The sequence below is a fragment of the Scyliorhinus canicula genome, chromosome 7 (genome assembly GCF_902713615.1).
Source record: "Scyliorhinus canicula chromosome 7, sScyCan1.1, whole genome shotgun sequence".
NCBI classification, from domain to species: domain Eukaryota; kingdom Metazoa; phylum Chordata; class Chondrichthyes; order Carcharhiniformes; family Scyliorhinidae; genus Scyliorhinus; species Scyliorhinus canicula.
The window spans coordinates 2,585,162-2,604,015 of record NC_052152.1 but is presented as its reverse complement, the minus strand read 5'-3'; the positions used below and the strand labels follow the sequence as shown (position 1 = coordinate 2,604,015).

Genomic DNA, 18,854 nt, shown 5'->3' with positions numbered 1-18,854 from the left:
TCGAGACTGTCTGGGAGGCTGGCAGTGATCCGTCTCCTGACTAGCCGCTCGAAGCATTTCATGATAACAGACGTTAGGGCCACCGGTCGGTAGTCGTTGAGACAGGCTACCTTGTTCTTCTTTGGTACTGGTATTATGGCGATCTTCTTGAAAAACGTGGGGACCTTCGAGCGGAGGAGTGAGGTGGTGAAGATATCTGCGAATACACTCGCTAGCTGGTCTGTGCCGGCTCTGAGTGCTCGCCCAGGGACTCCGTCAGGGCCCGTTGCTTTCCGTGGATTCATTTTCAAGAAGGCAGCTCTTCCCTCTGAGGCTGTAATAGGGGGTATGGGTGTGTCCAGGGCTGTTGGGGCGGGTGGCACTGATACACTGGCTGGCTGCTCAAAGTGGGCATAGAACTTGTTCAGATCATCGGGTAGGGATGCTCCAGCCCCAGATATTCCCCCTGGCCTTGCCTTATAGCCTGTGATCTTGTGTCGGCGCTGCCATAGTCACCGTGGGTTAGTGCCGTTGGCCTGGGACTCTAGTTTGATGCGATATTGTCTTTTTGCTTTGCTGATGGCTTTCTGTATTTTCCGTGGATTTCTTATATAGGTCAGGGTCATCAGACTTTTAAAAAATAAATTTAGAGTACCCAATTCATTGTTTCCAATTAAGGGGCAATTTAGCATGGCCAATTCACCTAACCTGCACATCTTTGGGTTGTGGGGGTGAAACCCACGCAGACATAGGGAGAATGTGCAAACTCCACACGGACAGTGACTCAGAGCCGGGATCGAATCTGGGACCTCGGCGCTGTGAGACTGCAGTGCTAACCACTACGCCACTGTGCTGCCCGAGGGTCGCCTCCGTCCGGAACTTCAGCAGGGAGTGAACCTTTTGATTGAGCCAGGGTTTCCGATTGGGCAATGCCCATATTGTCTTCTTTGGTACACAGTCCTCGACACACTTACTGATGAAGTCTGTGATGGTGATTGCGTACTCGGCCAGGTTAGCTACCGCCTTGAATATGGACCAGTCCGCAGTCTCCAAGCAGTCGCGGAGGATGTCCTCAGATTCCTCCAACCAGCACTGCACGGAATCCAAATTCCACCATCTGCCGTGGCGGGATTTGAACCTGGGTCCCCAGAGAATGACTCTGGGTCTCTGGGTAACTAACCAGTGACAATACCACTACACCACTGCCTCTCCTTTTAAGGCGGTCAAACAGTTCAAAGGAATACATAATAAATGGGAATATACTGAGGGGTCGATGAAGTAAGAGATCTTGGCGTACACGTACACAGTTCCCTAAGGTAGCAGTAAGGTAGATAAGGTTGTAAAGAAAGCTGGCAGGGATATAGAATACCCATATATGGATATAATGTTGGAATTGTTTAATAAGAAGTCTTACACACCAGGTTAACGTCCAACAGGGTTGTTTCAAAAGCTTCTTACTGTGCTCACCCCAGTCCAACGCCGGCATCTCCACATCATGGCTGCCATCGACACCAGAATTGTATAAGATACTGGTGAGGCCACAACTGGAGTATTATCGGCTGCTTTGTCCTGGATGGTTGGATTGGATTGGATTGGATTTGTTTATTGTCACGTGTACCGAGGTACAGTGAAAAGTATTTTTCTGCGAGCAGCTCAACAGATCATTCAGTACATGGAAGAAAAGGGAATTAAACAAAATTCAAGAAAATACAAGAAAATACATAATAGGGCAACACAAGATATACAATGTAACTACATAAGCATTGGCATCGGATGAAGCATACAGGGTGTAGTGTTAATGAGGTCAGTCAATAAGATGGTCATTTAGGAGTCTGGTGACAGTGGGGAAGAAACTGTTTTTGAGTCTGTTCGTGCGTGTTCTCAGACTTCTGTATCTCCTGCCCGATGGAAGAAGTTGGAAAAGTGAGTAAGCCGGGTGGGAGGGATCCTTGATTATGCTGCCCGCTTTCCCCCGGCAGCGGGAGGTGTAGATGGAGTCCATGGATGGGAGGCAGATTTGTGTGATGGACTGGGCTGTGTTCACGACTCTCTGAAGTTCCTTGCGGTCCTGGGCCGAGCAGTTGCCATACCAGGCTGTGATGCAGCCCGATAGGATGCTTTCTATAGTGCATCTGTAAAAGTTGGTAAGGGTTAATGTGGACATGCCGAATTTCCTTAGTTTCCTGAGGAAGTATAGGCGCTGTTGTGCTTTCTTGGTGATAGCGTCGACGTGAGTGGACCAGGGCAGATTTTTGGTGATGTGCACCCCTAGGAATTTGAAACTGCTCACCATCTCTACCTCGGCCCCGTTGATGCTGACAGGGGTGTGTCCAGTACTTTGCTTCCTGAAGTCGATGACCAGCTCTTTAGTTATGCTGGCATTGAGGGAGAGATTGTTGTCGTTACACCACTCCACTAGGTTCTCTATCTCCCTCCTGTATTCTGACTCGTCGTTATTCGAGATCTGGACCACTATGGTCGTATCGTCAGCAAACCTGTAGATGGAGTTGGAACCAAGTTTTGCCATGCAGTCGTGTGTGTACAGGGAGTAGAGTAGGGGGCTAAGTACGCAGCCTTGCGGGGCACTGGTATTGAGGACTATTGTGGAGGAGGTGTTGGTGTTCATTCTTACTGACTGTGCTTTCAGAAAGTCAAGGATCCAGTTGCAGAGTGGAGAGCCAAGTCCTAGGTTTTGGAGCTTTGATAGGAGCTTGGCTGGGATTCTTGTGTTGAAGGCGGAGCTGTAGTCAATAAATATGAGTCTGATGTAGGAGTCCTTGTTTTCGAGATGCTCTAGGGATGAGTGTAGGGCCAGGGAAATGGCGTCTGATGTGGACCGGTTGCGACGGTATGCGAATTGAAGTGGGTCAAGGCGTTCCGGGAGTATGGAGGTGATGCACTTCATGATCAGCCTCTCGAAGCACTTTAACTGACGTCAAGGCCACCGGGCGGTAGTCACTGAGGCACGTTGCCTGGTTTTTCTTTGGTACCGGTATGATGGTGGTCTTCTTGAAGCAGGTGGGGACCTCGGAGTGGAGTAGAGACAGGTTAAAGATGTCTGTGAATTCCTCTGCCAGCTGGTATGCGCAGGCTCTGAGTGCACAACCAGGGATCCCGTCCGGACCCGTTGCATTCCGAGGGTTCACTTTCAGGAAGGCCGATCTGACTTCGGAAACTGTGATGGTGGGTACGGGTGAATTATGGGCTGCTGGGGCACTCGACAGCGGACTGTTGGTTACCTGCTCGAACTGAGCATAGAATGCATTAAGTTCATCGGGGAGGGGTGCGCTGCTGCCAGAGATACTGCTCGGCTTCGCTTTGTAGCCCGTTATGTTGTTTAGGTCTTGCCACAACCGCCGAGAGTCTGTCTGTGACTCTAGCTTAGTTTGATATTCTCTCTTGGCATCTCGGATGGCTTTGCGGAGGTCGTACCTGGATTTCTTGTATAGGACAGGGATGGTGTTGATCTTCTTGAGTGTTGTTGGAACTGCGCTCATCCAGGCAAGTGGAGAGTATTCCATCACACTCCTGACTTGTGCCTTGTAGATGGTGGACAGGTTTTGGGGGGGTCAAGTGGTGGGTTACTCGCGGTAGGATTCCTAGCCTTCAACCTGCCCTGGTAGCTGCAGTATTTATATGGCTGGTCCAGTTCAGTTTTTGATCAATGGTAACCCCCAGGATGTTGATTGTGGGAGATTCAGTAATGGTAATGCCATTGAATGTCAAGGAGAGATGATTAGATCCTCGCTTGTGGAAGATGGTCATCGCCTGGCACTTGTGTGATGTGAATGTTGAGGATGGGCAATAAATGATGGCCTAGTCAGCGAAACCCACACCCTGTCAACAATGTTTTTCAAAAAGGGGCATAGTCTAAAGATTCGAGCTCGATCTTTTAGGAGTGCAATTAGGAAACGGTTTCCGTTTGGAAATACCTTTTGAAAATTGTAATTGCTGCTGGATATTGATTTTCAATTTGAGATTCATTGGTACCAAATGTTTTCAGGGATTTGGAGTGGAGATGGGTAAATAGAGTTAGGTCACAGATTGGCGATAATCTATTGTTGTTTTGTGATCTGTTTGAATAGACGAAGCTTTGAATGTTTTCCTGTTCCTGCACACCTACATCTGGCCATCGGTGATGTTTTACCAAATACAATTCACATTATATACGTCGTGTTTTCATTTCTTACAGATGTACCTTCGGTGAAGATTGATTTCTCCAGGAACTTTGCACGAGAGGGTGATGAATTAAGGCTGGAGTGCCGTGCTACTGGGAACCCAACGTGAGTGAACATCCTTCAACATTAACAACAGTCATAGTGCAGGAACCCTGTTCCCGGGATTCCTCACTTCATCTCCAGCCTCTGATCGTAATGTAGAAATATTGAATGTAATTTACAGCTGGCTGTCAGCTGGTTAAAGAAGAGTCAAGGATGAGCTGAACTAGCAGATGGGTGGGTTATGAGAACCATCAGGTTATGCTATTGCTGTCAGGTTCCTCGAGAAAATCATCGAACAAAACAGAGGGAAACAATGGAACCGGTATTGTTTCTGAGCTGAAAGAGAAAATGTTGGAAAATCTCAGCAGGCCTGGCAGTATCTGCAGGGAGAGAAAAGACCGAACATTTCGAGGCTTCATCTACAGAAAGTGCAACTAACTAGAGCTCCTCACAGACCGCGTGGTTCGGTTGGAGCAGCAGTTGGATGCACTTCGGAGCATGCAGGTGGCGGAAAGCATCATAGATAGCAGTTATATAAATGTGGTCACACCCAAGGTGCAGGCAGAGAGATGGGTGACCACCAGAAGGGGCAGGCAGTCAGTGCAGCAATCCCCTGTGGTTGTCCCCCTCTCGAACAGGTATATCCCTTTGGATACTGTCGGGGGGTAGCCTATCTGGGAAAACAGCAGCAGCCAGAGCAGTGGCACCACGGCTGGCTCTGATGTTCAGCAGGAGGGTCAAAGCGAGAAGAGCAATAGTCATCGGGGACTCTATAGTCAGGGGCATAGATAGGCACTTCTGTAGACGTGAAAGAGACTCCAGGATGGTATGTTGCCTCCCTGGTGCCAGGGTCCAGTATGTCTCCGAACGGGTAGCGGGCATCCTGAAGGGGGAGGGCAAACAGGCAGAGGTTGTTGTACATATTGGTACTAACGACATAGGCAGGAAGGGGCATGAGGTCCTGCAGCAGGAGTTCAGGGAGCTAGGCAGAAAGTTAAAAGGACCTTTAGGGTTGTAATCTCGGGATTACTCCCAGTGCCACGTGCCACTGAGGCTAGAAATAGGAAGATAGAGCAGCTAAACACGTGGTTAAACAGCTAGTGTAGGAGAGAGGGTTTCCGTTATCTGGACCACTGGGAGCTCTTCCAGGGCAGGTGTGACCTGTATAAGGACGGGTTGCATCTAAACTGGAGAGGCATAAATATCCTGGCCATGAGGTTTGCTAGTGTCACATGGGAGGGTTTAAACTAGTATGGCAGGGGGGTGGGTACCGGAGCAATAGGTCAGAAGGTGAAAGCATTGAGGGAGAACTAGGAAATAGGGCCAGTATGGCTCTGAGGCAGAGCAGACAGGGAAATGTTGCTGAACACAGCGGGTCTGGTGGCCTGAAGTGCATATGTTTTAATGCAAGTAGTACGGGATGAACTTAGAGCTTGGATTAGTACTTGGAACTATGATGTTGTTGCCATAGACCTTTATTAGGCAGGAACCAGAGACCTGGTTGAGGGAAGGACAGGATTGGCAGCTAAACATTCCAGGATTTAGATGTTTCAGGCAGGATAGAGGGGGATGTAAAAGGGGTGGAGGAGTTGCTACTGGTTAGGGAGAATATCACAGCTGTACTGCGGGAGGACACCTCGGAGGGCAGCGAGGCTATATGGGTAGAGATCAGGAATAAGAAGGGTGCAGTCACAATGTTGGGGGTTTACTACAGGCCTCCCAACAGCCAGTGGGAGATAGAGGAGCAGATAGGTGGACAGATTTTGGAAAGGAGTAAAAGCAACAGGGTTATTGTGATGGGAGACTTCAACTTCCTCAATATTGACTGGGACTCACTTAGTGCTAGGGGCCAGGACGGGGCAGAGTTTGTAAGGAGCATCCAGGAGGGGTTCTTAAAACAATGTGTAGACAGTCCAACTAGGGAAGGGGCTGTGCTGGACCTGGTATTGGGGAATGAGCCCGGCCAGGTGGTAGAAGTTTCAGTAGGGGAGCATTTCGGGAACAGTGACCACAATTCAGTATGTTTTAAAGTGCTGGTGGACAAGGATAAGAGTGATAAGGGTGAATGTGCTAAATTGGGGGAAGGCTAATTATAACAATATTAGGTGGGAACTGAAGAACCTAGATTGGGGGGCGGATGCTCAGGGGTAAATCAACATCTGACATGTGGGAGGCTTTCAAATGTCAGTTGAAAGGAATTCAGGACCGGAAGAAGGATAAATACGGCAAATTTCGGGAACCTTGGGTAACGAGAGATATTGTAGGTTTCGTCAAATCGAAAAAGGAGGCATGTGTCAGGGCTAGAAGGCTGGGAACAGACAAAGCCTGTGGGGAATATAAGGAAAGTAGGAAGGAACTTAAGCAAGGAGTCAGGAGGGCTAGAAGGGGTCACGAAAAGTCATTGGCAAATAGGGTTAAGGAAAATCCCAAGGCTTTTTACACGTACATAAAAAGCAAGAGGGTAGCCAGGGAAAGAGTTGGCCAACTGAAGAATAGGCAAGGGAATCTATGTGTGGAGCCAGAGGAAATGGGCGAGGTACTAAATGAATACTTTGCATCAGTATTCATCAAAGAGAAGGAATTGGTGGATGTTGAGTCTGGAGAAGGGTGTGTAGATAGCCTGAGTCACATTGAGATCCAAAAAGACGAGGTGTTGTGTGTCTTGAAAAATATTAAGGTGGATACGTCCCCAGGGCCTGATGGGATCTATCCCAGAATACTGAAGGAGGTTAGAGAGGAAATTGCTGAGGCCTTGACAGAAATCTTTGGATCCTCAATGTCTTTAGGCGATGTCCTGGAGGACCGGAGAAAAGCCAATGCTGTTCCTTTGTTTAAGAAGGGTAGCAAGGATCATCCAGGGAACTACAGGCTGGTGAGCCTTACGTCAGTGGTAGGGAAATTACTGGAGAGAATTCTTCGAGACAGGATCTACTCCCATTTGGAAGTAAATGGATGTATTAGTGAGAGGCAGCATGGTTTTGTAAAGGGGAGGTCGTGTCTCACTAACTTGATAGAGTTTTTCGAAGAGGTCACAAAGATGATTGATGAAGGTAGGGCAGTGGATGTTGTCTACATGGACTTCAGTAAGGCCTTTGACAAGGTCCCTCATGGTAGACTGGTACAAAAGGTGAAGTCACACGGGATCAGGAGTGAGCTGGCAAGGTGGATACAGAACTGGCTAGGTCATAGAAGGCAGAGAGTAGCAATGGAAGGGTGCTTTTACTGATTGGAGGGCTGTGACTAGTGGTGTTCCGCAGGGTCAGTGCTGGGGCCTTTGCTGTTCATATTGGAGGAAAATGTAACTGGTCTGATTAGTAAGTTTGCAGACGACACAAAGGTTGGTGGAATTGCGGATAGCGATGAGGACTGTCAGAGGATACAGCAGGATTTAGATTGTTTGGAGGTTTGGGCGGAGAGATGGCAGATGGAGTTTAATCTGGACAAATGTGAGGTAATGTATTTTGGAAGGTCTAATGCAGGTAGGGAATATATAGTGAATGGCAGAAGCCTCAAGAGTATTGACAGTCAGAGAGATCTAGGTGTACAGGTCCACAGGTCACTGAAAGGGCAACACAGGTGGAGAAGGTAGTCAAGAAGGCATACAGCATGCTTGCCTTCATTGGGCACGGTAGCATTGTGGATAGCACAATCGCTTCACAGCTCCAGGGTCCCAGGTTCGATTCCGCCATGGGTCACTGTCTGTGCGGAGTCTGCACATCCTCCCCGTGTGTGCGTGGGTTTCCTCCAGGTGCTCCAGTTTCCTCCCACAGTCCAAAGACGTGCAGGTTAGGTGGATTGGCCATGATAAATTGCCCTTAGTGTCCAAAATTGCCCTTAGTGTTGGGTGGGGTTACTGAGTTATGGGGATCGGGTGGAGGTGTTGACCTTGGGTAGGGGGTAGGGTGCTCTTTCCAAGAGCCGGTGCAGACTCGATGGGCCGAATGGCCTCCTTCTGCACTGTAAATTCTATGAATTGGCCGGGGCATTGAGTATAAGAAGTGGCAAGTCATGTTGCAGCTGTATAAAACTGGTATAGAGGGCATTAGCTATGAGGAGCGGTTGAATAAACTCGGTTTGTTCTCAGTGGAATGACGGAGGTTGAGGGGTGACCTGATAGAGGTCTACACAATTATGGGGGGCATAGACAGAGTGGATAGTCAGAGGCTTTTCCCCAGGGGAGAGGGGTCAATTACTAGGGGACATAGGTTTAATGTGTGAGGGGCAAGGTTTAGAGGAGAGGTACGAGGCAAGTTTTTTACACAGAGGGTACTGGGTGCCTGGAACTCGCTGCCGGAGGAGGTGGTGGAAGCAGGGATGATAGTGACGTTTAAGGGGCATCTTGACAAACACAGGAATAGGATGGGAATAGAGGGATACGGACCCTGGAAGTGTAGAAGATTGTAGTTTAGTCGGCAGCATGGTTGGCACGGGCTTGGAGGGCCGAAGGGCCTGATCCTGTGCTGTACTTTTCTTTGTTCTTTGTTGTCCGATGACTCTTTGTCAATTGTTTCTGAGCTGTTCCTTTAAAGAGCTATGAAATGAAAATCGCTGATTGTCACTAGTAGGCTTCAATGAAGTTACTGTGAAACGGGGAGAAGGTGGGTAGGTGGGACTGAGGGATGGGGAGCAGGTGGGTAAGTGTGTGATTGAGGGATACGGGGAGAAGGTGGGTAAGTGTGGGATTGAGGGATACGGAGAGAAGGTGGGTAAGTGTGGGATTGAGGGATACGGGGAGAAGGTGGGTAGGTGAGATAGGAGGTAAACAGGGAGAAGGTGGGTAGGTGGGTTTGAGAGATACGGGGAAAAGGTGGGGAGATGGGATTGAGGGACACGGGAGAAGGTGGTTAGGTGGGACTGAGGGATTGGGAGAAGGTGGTTAGGTGGGACTGAGGGATGGGGAGAAGGTGGTTAGGTGGGACTGAGGGATGGGGAGAAGGTGGTTAGGTGGGACTGAGGGATGGGGAGAAGGTGGTTAGGTGGGACTGAGGGATGGGGAGAAGGTGGTTAGGTGGGACTGAGGGATGGGGAGAAGGTGGTTAGGTGGGACTGAGGGATGGGGAGAAGGTGGTTAGGTGGGACTGAGGGATGGGGAGAAGGTGGTTAGGTGGGACTGAGGGATGGGGAGAAGGTGGTTAGGTGGGACTGAGGGATGGGAAGAAGGTGGTAAGTGGGATTGAGGGAAATGGGGAGCAGGTGGGTAGGTGTGGGATTGAGGGATACGGGTAGAAGGTGAGTAGGTGGGACTAAGGGAAATGGGGAGCTGGTGGGTAGGTGGGATTGAGGGAAATGGGGAGATGGTGGGTAGGTGGGACCGAGGGATGGGGAGCAGGTGAGAAGGTGTAGGATTGAGTGATGGGGAGAAGGTCAGAAGGGGGGATGTTTGCAGATGACTGAACAATGTTCAGCACCATGAGTAACTTCTCAGATAATGAAGCAGTCCGTGTCCAAATGCAACAAGACCTGGACAATATCCAGGCTCGGGCTGACAAGTGGCAAGTTACATTCGCGACACACAAGTGCCAGGCAATGACCATCTCCTACAAGCGAGGATCTAACCATCACCCCTCGACAGTCAATGGCATTACCATCACTGAATCCCCAACAATCAACATCCTGGGGGTTACCATTGATCTGAAAATAAACTGGACTAGCCACATTAATACTGTGGCTACCAGGGCAGGTTAAAGTTAAGAATCCTGCTGCGATTAACTCACCTCCTGACCCCCCAAAGCCTGTCCACCATCTACAATCCACAGGTGAGGAGTGTAATGGAACGCTCTCCACTTGCCTGGATGAGCGCAGCCCCAACAACACTCAAGAAGCTCAACACCATCCAGGACAAAGCAGCCCTGCTTTATTGCTCCCCTTCCACAAACATTCAAACCCTCCACCACCGATGCACAGTGGCAGCCGTGTGTACCATCTACAAGATGCACTGCAGTAACTCACCAAGGTTCCTGAGGCAGCTCCTTCCAAACCCACGTCCACTACCATCTAGAAGGACAAGAGCAGCAGATACCTGGGAACCCCACCACCTGGAGGTTCCCCTCCAAGTCACTCACCACCCTGACTGGGAAATATATCGCCGTTCCTTCACTGTCGTTGGGGCAAAATCCTGGAATTTCCTCCCTAACAGCACATTGGTGTACCTACTCCTCAGAGACAGCAGCGGTTTTAGAAGGCAACTCACCACCACCTTCTGAAGGGCAACTAGGGATGGGAAATAAATACTGGCCTAACCAGCGACGCCCACATCCTGTCAATTAATTTTTAAAAAGGTAGGTAGGTGAGATTGAAGGAATGATGAAAGTGGGAGGAAGGTAGGTCAGCGAGATTGAGGGAAACAGGGAGAAGGTGGGTAAATGGGATTGAGGGCTAGAGAGCGAGGTGGGTAGGTGGAATTGAGGGTTACGAGGAAGTGGTGGGTAGGTAGGTTTGAGGGATACAGGGCGAAGGGGGGTAGGTGAGATTGAGGGATGGATAGAAGGGGGGTAGGTGAGATTGAGGAATTCATACGAGGCGATGATGGACAGGTGGGATTGTGGGATATGGGAGGAGAGTGAAGATTGGAATTTGGTTGAATTTTTTATAAAGGCAACTCTGCAATAAAGTGTGGAGTAGAGGGTGAATGGAAAATGGTGGAAGGCTCTGTTGGGAGGTTGTTTGCGTGCTCCTGCAGTTCTGTCAGTGCAGGAGCCATGACCTGGATTACCTGAGCCTCATCAATATGGAAGAGGAGTTGAGGAATTAAAGCACCAATGGAAGATTAACCATGACTAGCAATTAAAGGGGAGATTTGATGTTAGAATTAGTGCCGTGCGTGTGACTGTGACTGTGAAGTATGTATACTCTGACCGAACATGTGACTCTGGACACTCGCACTCGCTCACTTATGAAGTTTCAAATGAGTTTCAAATGTCAAGTCTGTTCCGAGTGGGGATTAACTGTCCTTTATTTTCATTTAATTTAACATTAAATTGGCAATTTCACTCAGAAATGCCACAGGTTGGCTGGTATTAGAAATGGAAACATGTCAAGTATAACAAAATGTTGCAGTCAACAGAGCTCGAGGATGAAATATATTGATTGGACAATAATCAGGGAGCTTTCCTCTGTATCAAGTGAATCAAACCCCGTGCTGTACCTGTTCTGGGAATGTTTGATGGGGAAAGTGTAGAAGGAGCTTTACTCTGTATCTAACCCCGTGCTGTACCTGTCCTGGGGGTGTTTGATGGGGGCAGTGTAGAGGGAGCTTTACTCTGTATCTAACCCCGTGCTGTACCTGTCCCGGGAGTGTTTGATGGGGGCAGTGTAGAGGGAGTTTTACTCTGTATCTAACGCCGTGCTATACCTATCCTGGGAGTGATTGATGGGGACAGTGTGAAGGGAGCTTTACTCTGTATCTAACGCCGTGCTATACCTGTCCAGGAAGGGTTTGATGGGGACAGTGTAGAGGGAGCTTTACTCTGTATCTAACCCCGTGCTGTACCTATCCTGGGAGTGTTTGATGGGGACAGTGTAGAGGGAGGTTTACTCTGTATCTAACCCCGTGCTGTACCTGTCCTGGGAGTGTTTGATGGGGACAGTGTAGAGGGAGCTTTACTCTGTATCTAACCCCGTGCTGTACCTATCTTGGGGGTGTTTGATGGGGACAGTGTAGAGGGAGCTTTACTCTGTATCTAACCCCGTGCTGTACCTGTCCTGGGAGTGTTTAATGGGGACAGTGTAGGGGGAGCTTTACTCTGTATCTAACCCCGTGCTGTACCAGTCCTGGGAGTGATTGATGGGGACAGTGTAGGGAGTGCTTTACCCTGTATCGAACCCAGTGCTGTACCTGTCCTAGGAGTGTTTGATGGGGACAGTGTGAAGGGAGCTTTACTCTGTATCTAACCCCGTGCTGTACCTGTCCTGGGAGTGTTTGATGGGGACAGTGTAGAGGGAGCTTTACTCTGTATCTAACCCCGTGCTGTACCTGTCCTGGGAGTGTTTGATGGGGACAGTGTAGAGGCAGCTTTACTCTGTATCTAACCCCGTGCTGTACCTGTCCTGGGAGTGTTTGATGGGGACAGTGTAGAGGCAGCTTTACTCTGTATCTAACCCGTGCTGTACCTGTCCTGGGAGTGTTTGATGGGGACAGTGTAGAGTATACTCCATAAGACGTAGGAGCAGAAGTAGGCCATTCGGCCCCTCGAGTCTGCTTTGCCATTCAGTGAGATCATGACTGATCTGATATAATCCTTCACTCCATTGTCCCACCTTATCCCATATCCCTCGATTCCCTCACTGATTAAAATTCTGTCTTTCTCACCCTTGAACGTACTTAATGGTCCAGCCTCAACAGCTCTCTGCGGTAAAGGATTCTTCAGATTCACTACTATCTGAGAGAAGAAACTCCTCATCTCTGTCTGAAATGGCCGACCCCCTTACACTGAGATTCCACCCTCTGGTCCCAGACTCTCCCACACGGGGAAACAACCTCTCAGCATCGACCCTGTCAAACCCCCTGAGAATCCGATATGGCTCAATAAGGTCGCCTCTCATTCTTCTAAACTCCAATGAGGACAGGCCCAATCTACTCAACCTCTCCTCGTAGGAAAATCCCTCCATTCCTGGGATCAACCGAGTGAACCTTCTCCGGACTGCCCCCAATGCCAGGATATCTTTCCTTAGAAAATTGGATCAAAACTGTTTAGAATATTCCAGCTGTGGTCTAACTGGTGTCTCGTGTAGTTTTAGCAGCACTTCCCTGTTTCTATACTTTATTGCCTTTGAAATAAAGACCAACATTCCATTTGCCTTTCCTATTTGCTGCTGAATTGCTCATGGTTTGTGATTAATGCAGAAGGATCCCAAATCCCTCCGTGCTGCAGCTTTCTGCAATCTCTCTCCATTTAGATCATAGTCAGCTCCTTTATTCTTCCTACCAAAGTGCAGAACTTCACATTTTCTGACATTATATTCCATCTGTCAAGTTTTTTCCCACTCATGGCTCCACTAGATACAGGTTGCTATCCTGAAAATGCCCCTCTTATCCCGACTGTCTTCTCTCAGTTAGCCCATTCTCTATCCATGTTAATATACTACCCAGCACCGTGGGCTCTTACCTTGTGTGCGACCTGATCAAACACATTTTGTGCCCGGGTGCCAGGGTGGTACTGCCAAGCGTTTGGGCCTGGTGGAGCCATGCCCATGAAAGGAGGGTGGATGGGGGATATGAAGGGTGAGGGGGCTGCAGGGCGGAAGCGAAGAAGCCTCTGGAAGGTTGGGGGGGTGAGGGATGGGATTCCTACAAGGGGAGGGGGAGGCCTAAAGGGGGCATGGAAAGGTCTGAAAAAGGCTGGCCCTCAACGACCCCATAGCGGGGTATCATCAGCTGGGGGGCTTGAGGAATGTCACCAGGAGGATCAGCACCCAGTGACATACGAAGCTTCACGCCCTCCACCAGGTCGCACGGGCAAGTTGGCATCAGCCCCCTGGCACCGGTCCCCTGGCACCATGTCGCCTGCCATCTCCGTTCCCCCCTCCCCCCAGCGTATCTGAAGCGGATCTGCCCTGGGAGTGTTTGATGTAACAGGTAAGGAAGGGGCTTCAGTGTAATCGGTGCTTAGTTGGGTGGAAGTAATTTTTCTCTTATTCTTGTGACCCAACATTATCTGTTTGCCTCACGCAACATCTTTCAATTCAATGATAAGAATATTGATAACACAAATGGAATAATAAACGCCCAGGTAAATTCATAGAACTGCTTTGACCTGGATAAGTACAATACCTTCAACAGCTCACCATTCATCATGTGCGATAGCAACTCTGATTAATATCAAATACAAGTGATAACATCAATTTTATTTTAATCTGATATTTGGTAACTCACTTGTGGTTTAATCAGATATTTCAATGTTAACTTGATGAATACAGAACAGAGGTGAATAAATTGGGAACATTGTATTGAACTCTCCTGCTAACCTTGTGCCATCTCTCTCTTCAACAATTCAACAACTGATTATTTTCAAGGTGTTTAATGGAGGTGTTCAGAATGTGAAAGGGTTTTGAAGCGTAGACAGGGACACGCTGTCTCCAGCACATAGATAGGGAGAAGCACAAGTTCACAACATCACTTGTCTCTACCCCTGCCCTGTCTCTGTCCCTGCCCTGGATCTGCCCCTGCCCTCTCTCTGCCCTGCCCTCTCTCTGCCCCTGCCCTCTCTCTACCCCTGCCCTCTCTCTGCCCCTGCCCTCTCTCTGCCGCTGCCCTCTCTCTGCCCCTGCCCTCTCTCTGCCCCTGCCCTCTCTCTGCCCCTGCCCTCCCTCTGCCCCGCCCTGTCTCTACCCCTGCCCTCTCTCTGCCCCGCCCTGTCTCTGCCCCTGCCCTGTCTCTACCCCTGCCCTCTCTCTGCCCCTGCCCTGTCTCTGCCCCGCCCTGTCTCTACCCCTTCCCTGTCTCTACCCCTGCCCTCTCTCTGCCCCAGCCCTGTCTCTACCCCTGCCTCTCTCTACCCCTGCCCTGTCTCTGCCCCTGCCCTGTCTCTACCCCTGCCTCTCTCTACCCATGCCCTCTCTCTGCCCCTGCCTCTCTCTACCCCTGCCCTGTCTCTGCCCCTGCCCTGTCTCTGCCCCTGCCTCTCTCTACCCCTGCCCTCTCTCTGCCCCTGCCCTGTCTCTACCCCTGCCCCTGCCCTGTCTCTACCCCTGCCTCTCTCTACCCATGCCCTCTCTCTGTCCCTGCCTCTCTCTACCCCTGCCCTGTCTCTGCCCCTGCCCTGTCTCTGCCCCTGCCTCTCTCTACCCCTGCCCTCTCTCTGCCCCTGCCCTGTCTCTACCCCTGCCCCTGCCCTGTCTCTACCCCTGCCCTCTCTCTGCCCCTGCCCTGTCTCTACCCCTGCCCCTGCCCTGTCTCTACCCCTGCCTTCTCTCTGCCCCTGCCCTGTCTCTACCCCTGCCCCTGCCCTGTCTCTACCCCGCCTCTCTCTGCCCCTGCCCTGTCTCTACCCCTGCCCTGTCTCTACCCCTGCCCTGTCTCTACCCCTGCCCTCTCTCTGTCCCTGCTCTGTCTCTGCCCCGCCTCTCTCTGCCCCGCCCTGTCTCTACCCCTGCCCTCTCTCTGTCCCTGCCCTGTCTCTGCCCCTGCCCTGTCTCTACCCCTGCCCTGTCTCTCCCCCTGCCTCTCTCTACCCCTGCCCTGTCTCTGCCACGCCCTGTCTCTGCCCCTGCCCTGTCTCTACCCCTGCCTCTCTCTACCCCAGCCCTCTCTCTGCCCCTGCCCTGTCTCTACCCCTGCCCTCTCTCTACCCCTGCCCTGTCTCTGTCCCTCCCTGTCTCTACCCCTGCCCTCTCTCTACCCCTGCCCTCTCTCTGCCCCTGCCCTCTCTCTGCCCCTGCCCTCTCTCTACCCCACCCTCTCTCTGCCCCTGCCCTGTCTCTACCCCTGCCCCTGCCCTGTCTCTACCCCTGCCCTCTCTCTGTCCCTGCCCTGTCTCTACCCCTGCCCTCTCTCTGCCCCTGCCCTGTGTCTACCCCTGCCCTCTCTCTGCCCCCGCCCTGTCCCTACCCCTGCCCTGTCTCTGCCCCTGCCCTGTCTCTGCTCCTGCCCTCTCTCTGGCCCTGCCCTGTCTCTGCCTCACCCTGTCTCTACCCCTGCCCTGTCTCTGCCCCTGCCCTCTCTCTGTCCCTACCCTGTCTGTACCCCTGCCTTGTCCCTACCTCTGCCAACCTGCGCATGCGTGGCTGACGTCACTTAGGCGCCGCCGTCGCGTCATTCTCGGCGCGCCGACTTGACGCAAGCGTCAAGGCCCGGCGGCCAAGATTTACGGAGCGCCGCTCCTAGCCCCCTTGGGGGGGGGGGGGGGCGGAATAGGGTGCGAGGAGCGGCCTCTGAGGCCGTCGTGAAACTCGGCCGAGTTCACAACGGCCTTCCCGATTCCGCGCAGGAGTGGAGAATCCCCCCCAAGAGGTCAGAAGTAGAGAGGGATAGATATCTCCGAGAGTTCTGGGGCTGGAAGAGTTACACAGACACGGGAAAGACTATAGAGAGATTTGAAAACAAGGATGAGAATTTTTAAATCAAGGTGTTGTTTCACCAAGAATTTGTGTTGGTCAATAAGCACAGGGGTGATTGGTGAATGAACTGAGACACAGGCAACTAAGCTTTGGGTGGCTTTAAGTTTATGGAGGGTAGAACTAAGGAGACCAGCCAGAAGTGTATTATAATACTTGAGTCTAGAGGTAAGAAAGGCATGAATAATAACTGCTTATTGTCACGAATAGGCTTCAATGAAGTTACTGTGAAAAGCCCCTAGTCGCCACATTCCTGCACCTGTTCGGGGAGGCTGGTACGGGAATTGAACCGTGCTGCTGGCCTGCCTGGTCCTGCCCCGCTGTGTGTTATTGAACATTAAGGCTACCGACCGTTGGTCAGTGAGGAGAGTGAATCTCCTGCTGGCCAGGTAATGCCTCCAATGCCGCACAACTTCAACAATGGGCTGGGCCTCTTTTTTGACGGATGAGTGCCGAATTTCTGAGGCATGAAGGGTGCGGGAGAAGAATGCCACGGGTCTGCCTGCCTGATTGAGGGTGGCGGCTAGGGCGACGTCTGATGCGTCGCTCTCTACTTGAAAGGCCAGTGTCTCGTCGACTGTGTGCATCCCGGCCTTGGCGATATCGGCTCTGATACAGACGAAGGCCTGTTGTGCCTCGGCCGTCAGGGGAAAGTGGGTGGACTGCATGAGTGGGCGGGCATTGTCCGCATAGTTTGGGACCCACTGGGCGTAGTATGAAAAGATCACCAGGCAGTGTTTGAGGTCTTTGGGACAGTGGGGGAGGGGGAGCTCCATGAGGGGGCGCATGCCGTCGGGATCGGGCCCCAGAACTCCGTTCTGGACCACATAGCCGAGGATGGCTAAGCGGGTCGTGCTAAACACGCACTTCTCCTTGTTGTAGGTGAGGTTTAGGAGAGCGGCGGTGTGAAGAAATTTAGCAAGGTTGGCATCGTGGTCCTGCTGATCATGGCTGCAGATGGTGACGTTGTCTAGGTACGGGAAGGTGGCCCGCAAACCGTACCGGTCTACCATTCGGTCCATCTCCCTTTGGAAGATCGAGACCCCATTAGTGACGCCGAAGGGAACACTGAGGAAGTGATAGAGGCGACCATCCGCCTCAAAGGCAGTGTAGGGACAGTCCGATTTGCGAATGGGGAGCTGGTGGTAGGCAGATTTGAGGTCTACACTTGAGAAGACCCTGTGCAATCTGATTGACCATATCAGATATGCTTGGGAGCAGGTACATGTCGAGCTGCGTGTACCGATTGATGGTCTGGCTGTAGTCCACGACCATTCTGTTTTTCTCCCCAGTTTTAACGACTACCACTTGGGCAGTTGCTGGCCTCGATCATGCCCTCCCGAAGCAGCCGCTGGACCTCGGACCTGATGAAGGTCCTGTCCTGGGTGCTGTACCGTCTGCTCCTGGTGGCGATGGGTTTGCAATCCGTGGTTAGATTTGCGAAGAGGGAAGGTGGATCGACCTTTAGGGTCGCGAGGCCGCACACAGCGAGGGGTGGTAGGGGCCAGCCGAATTTCAGTGTTATGCTCTGGAGGTTGTACTGAAAGTCCAGGCCTCGCAGTAGGGCAGCGCAGAGGTTAGGGAGGACGTAGAGGTGGAAGCCGCTGAATTCTACGCCCTGGACCGTGAGTGTGACCGTACAGTACCCCCGGATCGCGGCGGAATGGGATCCGGAGGCCTGGGAGGTTTTTTGATTGGCGGGGTGTACCCCGAGGGAGCAGCGCCTTACCGTATCCAGGTGGATGAAGCTTTCGGTGCTCCCGGAGTCCAGCAGGCAAGAGGTCATGTGGCCGTTGATTTTCACGCTGGCCGATGCGGTGGCCGGGTTGTGCGGATGAGACTGGTCAATTGTCACTGAGGCGAGTCGTGGTCGGTCGTCGCTGACGTCGGATGATAGGGAGCCTGTGGGGGCCCAGGTCCTGAAATGCCGTCGGTGTCCATGTGCCGTGGGGAAGACAAGATGGCGGCATCTGAAGATCTTGAGAGGGACAAAATGGCGGCGCCCATGGGCCAGCCACACGTGGTCTGAGGGGGGAAGATGGCGGCGCCCTTTGACCGCGCGTGGTCTAGAGAGGTGAAGATGGCGGCGCCCATTGTGCGTAGACTAGGGGGGGTGGGGGCGACAGCGGCAACTGCACGGGCCTGGCACACCGCGGCAAAGTGACCCTTTTTACCACAAGCTTTACAAAGGGCAGCGCGGGTCGGGCAGCGTTAGTGAGGGTGTTTCTGCAGAAGCACATCAGGGGCCCCTGGGGCATATTGGCTGGGTAAGGCCCCCGCTGGGTAAGGCCCCCGCTGGGTAAGGCCCCCGCTGGGTAAGGCCCCCGCTGGGGTGGCCGTCTGTGGGGTCCACGATGCGTAGGAGGGGTGGGCCGCACGGCTGGGGGTGTAGGCCTGAATGTTGCGCAAGGCGACCGTCATGGACTGCGCTAGCTTCTTTAGCTCAGCTAGATCGAGTGTGGCGCCCTCCAACAGTCTTTGGCGTATGAGGTCCGACCCAATCCCCGTATCGAACGCGTCCCCCATAAGGAGGTTTGAATGTTCAGTGGCTGTAACGGCCTGACAGTTACAGTCCCAGACGAGTGGGATTAGGACCCGCCAGAA

General features: G+C 51.8%; 1 protein-coding gene across 6 annotated transcripts in view; it reads left to right on the top strand.

Annotated features, from left to right (window-relative positions):
• The window catches only part of cadm2b (cell adhesion molecule 2b), a 1,840,301-nt gene that overhangs the window by 1,685,373 nt on the left and 136,074 nt on the right, over positions 1-18,854 (top strand). For all 6 annotated transcript variants that reach the window (XM_038801311.1, XM_038801316.1, XM_038801313.1 and 3 more), the window contains one exon: positions 4,172-4,262. In XM_038801311.1, coding sequence (XP_038657239.1) covers positions 4,172-4,262 — 91 coding nt within the window. The remainder of the gene's footprint in view (positions 1-4,171; positions 4,263-18,854) is intronic.